This window comes from Malus domestica, chromosome 14, assembly GCF_042453785.1.
Source record: "Malus domestica chromosome 14, GDT2T_hap1".
Classification (NCBI taxonomy): Eukaryota; Viridiplantae; Streptophyta; class Magnoliopsida; order Rosales; family Rosaceae; genus Malus; species Malus domestica.
Window position 1 is genome coordinate 9,310,879 of NC_091674.1, and position 4,031 is coordinate 9,314,909.

Below are 4,031 nucleotides of genomic sequence, written 5' to 3' on the forward strand. Positions count from 1 at the left end.
CTACGTCCACGGAGTAGAGGCGTTCTCATTAATTGTGAAGGGTTTACACAAGTACATAGGTTCAAGCTCTCCTTTAGTGAGTACAAGTGAATGATTTATTACAAATGACAATAGGAAATATTGTGGGAGAATGATCTCCTTTTATAGAAGAGAGTTTCTAGCTTTGTTCTGACGTTGACACGTGTCGTGTTGTGATTGGCTTCTGATGTTGGCAAGTGTCGCATTGTGATTGGCTTCTGATGTCGACACATGTCGTACTGTGATTGACCTCCTGGTTGGAAGGAAACTCTTCTGGGTCTTTGACGGTATAACGTTGACTAGTGCTCAGTAGTTTCGGGATTGGTCAAATATGGTACAAACAGCATGTATTTGGGCTCGACTTGGGACTCTCGTAACAATTGGGCTTCAAGACTTGTTTGGGCTTGTTCATGACATTTTTGGGCCTCAATAATAACATATAAATAAATATTTACTTATGCTTAGAAGTATACATAATTGTATTGGGATACAAAAATTGCAAAATAAAATGCCTATAAATTATAATATTAGACATAGTGAAAATATGGGGAACAAGAATGTTCATCCAAGTATTCAACTAGTCTTTTACAATTTATTGCAAAAATAAAATACAAAATAAAGTTATTTATTTTTTTGTCTAAGTGAGAGTCACAACTCCAGCGGGCTTCTAGATAGGTCTAAACGCCCTTTCCTAATTTTCAAAAGCCTAGGGATTACTCGGGATGGTAGACAGTCGTCTAGCACCTAGGCGGGGCCGCGATGCTAGGCAGAGATTTTTAGAACAATGCTCACTATAGAACTGGAAATCTAAGAAGACTATACAGTTTTGGACATTATCGATCGTCTCTGGCTCTGTGAGGCAATTACTGGGTATAGCTTATTCATTTTAATACCATTGTTATAATATTGGTATTCCCTTTTTGAACATCATCTGCCCGGGAGCAAGGATTGCCAGTGGATCATAAGAAGACTTCCTTCTTGCAAAAGCTTTCCATCGAGGGCCGAAGTGAGCTCTCCACTCTCCTTGGGTTCTGTAATGAGGAAGATATTGCTTGATACCAAGGTCGGCTCTAGCGCTGTATTCTAGTATTCTTTTATTTTGTGTTAGAATGTATTCTAGGCCGTCTGTTCCTTTGGAAGATGGCACTGCAGATGATAGCAATGCCACTAGGTAGAATACATCTTCATCTGGGGTTACCAAAGATGTTTTGTTGTTCCACCTGCAATACAATAATTGGTTTAAACCTGAGAAATATAGAGTTGAGAATTTTAAAGAAAATTTCATAAAAATGTAGAATAGTTACTTGGTTTTGTTGACTGGGTACACAAGGATAGGACCATTGATATTGTTTGTGAGAACGTTACCAAAGACCTCATCTGCAAACTCGTGTATTCTGTTTTTCGGAATGAGTAGGTTCATCCACGGGTGGGGAACTTCCCATAGTCCTTTCGCTCGGAGTTTTAGCTCCGACAAATGCACTCTATCTAGGAATTCGACAAACGAAACTTCGGACATGAAGAGGGTGGATGGGATATAGTGCAATTTTAACAGTAAGCGTTCAGTTATCTGCAAACATGAAAATTTTCAGTGACGAGTTTACCATGTAAATGTTGTGTTTTCCATCATCGTAGCAATACGAAATACATTGTTCGTTTCTGTGAATATCTCACCTGATCTATGACATTCGTTACGTCGGGGTTAAAATATTTGGCCATTTCTAGGCAGTAAAGTGTTTTTCCATCCGAATTGAATTGGCTGGCTTGCATTGGATCTTTAGGATTGAAAGAAGATCTCCAGTTATTGAGAAGACCTGTTCTGTTAAGTATTACAAATCCTTCGATATAATCGAATGAATTTTCAGATGCTATGAGATACTCTTGGTCTTTGGAAAATGATGAGAAATCTAAGTATAAAACTCTAATCCATTTCACCTGTTAATAAATAAACTACATGATTAGAATGGATGCGTAAATAAAATAATTATAAATAGGGGTTCTTGTTAGCATTCTAAAAATGTCCTCCCGCACTCCAATTATGTACAACACTTAGAGAGAAGTGCGGAATGAATTTTTTAGAGCGCCAATAATAGAACCCTTATAAATCAACAATATAATTCAAGTGGTTGTATATTACCATCTTTGGTGCTGGTTCAAGAGAAATTCTGGCCTGTGTAATTATGCCAAACTGACCTAGCCCTCCAAGAACACCATAGAAAAGGTCTGGATTTTTGCTCTTTGAGCAGGTAATTACTTCTCCTTTTCCTTCAATCAAAACTTCAAATTATAGTATTCGCACATTTTTTTGGCCGAGGTAAATTCGAATTATTGCTATTAAGTATAAAGTTATAAATGAAAACATTTTAGTATACTAGATAAAACACACTAACACTTCAAGAGCTACTCATATTTGCTATTTTCTACTTGATTCTTAACTTTGTAATTTCTTTTCAGCCCTTCTCTCATTACAATGTCAGACGAGTGTGCTTTTTTTTATTATTATTTTTTTTTATAAGGGTCCGTTTTGTTTTTCTAAGGGTTTGTTTGATAATAATTTTGTTTTTTGTTTTTTGGTTAATTTTGTTCTTCATTCCTCATTTTTCCCCTTCTTTTCCTCTAAGTTTAATGTTACTGCCAAAAAAATAAGAGGTTAAATCACAAAAATACCCTTTTCCTTTCTCTGATATGATGAGTGATGAGTGCTACGTGTTTTGTTGTGCTGCCATTTCATGCTTGGGAGGGCTTAAAGTGGTTTTGTTTGACATACCTGTGACAACCTGCAGCTGGTATACGTTATTGATCTGGGGACCATGCCGGAAGGCCTGACCGCTGATGCCGGCGTACGATAAAGTCCCACCGACAGTGAGATGAAGGTAATCGGTCCAAGATTTCGGTGCCAACCCAAGTTTGAGAGTCTCATGCAGAATATTTATCCACAGCTCACCACCTGAAACATCCACATAAGGTTGCTCTCCAGTGTGAACCTGCATTTGCGATCCCTTGAGCGATTCCATGTCGATGACTACACCTCTATGAGCTTGTGCTTGGCCTTGAAGGGAGTGGCCGTGGCCTCTGGCGGCAACAGTAAGCTCCGAAGCGGAACCCATGTTGAAAATAAGTTTCACCGTTGAGGAGATATCGGAAACTGATTTCGGATGTAGGACTGCTAGTGGGAGGAACTGGTATGTATTGCCAAAGTCCTTTGCTGCGTGATTGTTGTTGTTGAAACTAAAGTAGCCGTCTAGGCTTAGTGTCTCCAAAGATGAAGTAACATTTAAGTGAGTTGGAGTGGCTGGTGTGGCAATGAGTTGGTTGGAACAAAGGTTGGTTGTTCTATCCGGTATGCACCCCATGATTAACAAAATCAAGAAAATTTTGAGGTAGACAATGTTGTTCTGCTTGAGGAAGCTGTAAAATGGGGAGCCCATGTAGCAAGTATTTTGAGGAGAGAGAGAGAGAGAGAGAGAGAGAGAGAGAGGTTTTCTTGCTGATCTTCTGAGAGGCAAAACAAGAGGATAGGCGCAGAGAGGAGCGTAAAATATCAGAGGTAGAGAAGACAATTTAAAGGGAAGGTTTTAGGCGGCATAGTCAAAACATAGTTCAACAGAATATAGACTATATAATTGTTTCTATTAGGTGTATTTTAGGCTTGAGTAAGGAAAATACTTAGGTCAGTTCTGAGGCGCTTATGAGGTCATGTATAACTTGAACCAAGTACAATCCTTAGGGTAATGGTACATATAACCAGGGATTTGGATCCTCTCCTGAGCAGGAGATCAGGATTCTCGGGATCAAACAACATGGACCGTTGGATTTTGATCTAACGGCTACAAACAGGGGATCCCTCTAAAAGTTATAATAATTATAGCCGTTGGATTAAAATTCAACAGCCCATGTTGTTTGATCCCGAGGATCCTGATCTCCTGCTCAGGAGAGGATCCAAATCCTATAACCAGAGCCAAGTACTATCCTTAGGGTACTACATATAACCAGAGCCAAGTACAATCCTTAGGGTA

General features: G+C 39.0%; 1 protein-coding gene across 1 annotated transcript; it reads right to left on the minus strand.

Moving 5' to 3' along the window:
* Nucleotides 1-451: 451 nt before the first annotated feature.
* On the minus strand, nt 452-3,636 carry LOC103454534 (cytokinin dehydrogenase 1-like). Its single transcript, XM_008394115.4, has 5 exons — nt 2,783-3,636; nt 2,153-2,280; nt 1,690-1,950; nt 1,323-1,585; nt 452-1,238 (listed from the first exon to the last, which is right to left on the minus strand). Exons 1-5 carry the CDS (start codon nt 3,441-3,443, stop codon nt 917-919), a joined length of 1,635 nt encoding a protein of 544 aa, XP_008392337.3. The 5' UTR covers nt 3,444-3,636; the 3' UTR covers nt 452-916.
* Between the last annotated feature and the right edge of the window lie 395 nt (nt 3,637-4,031).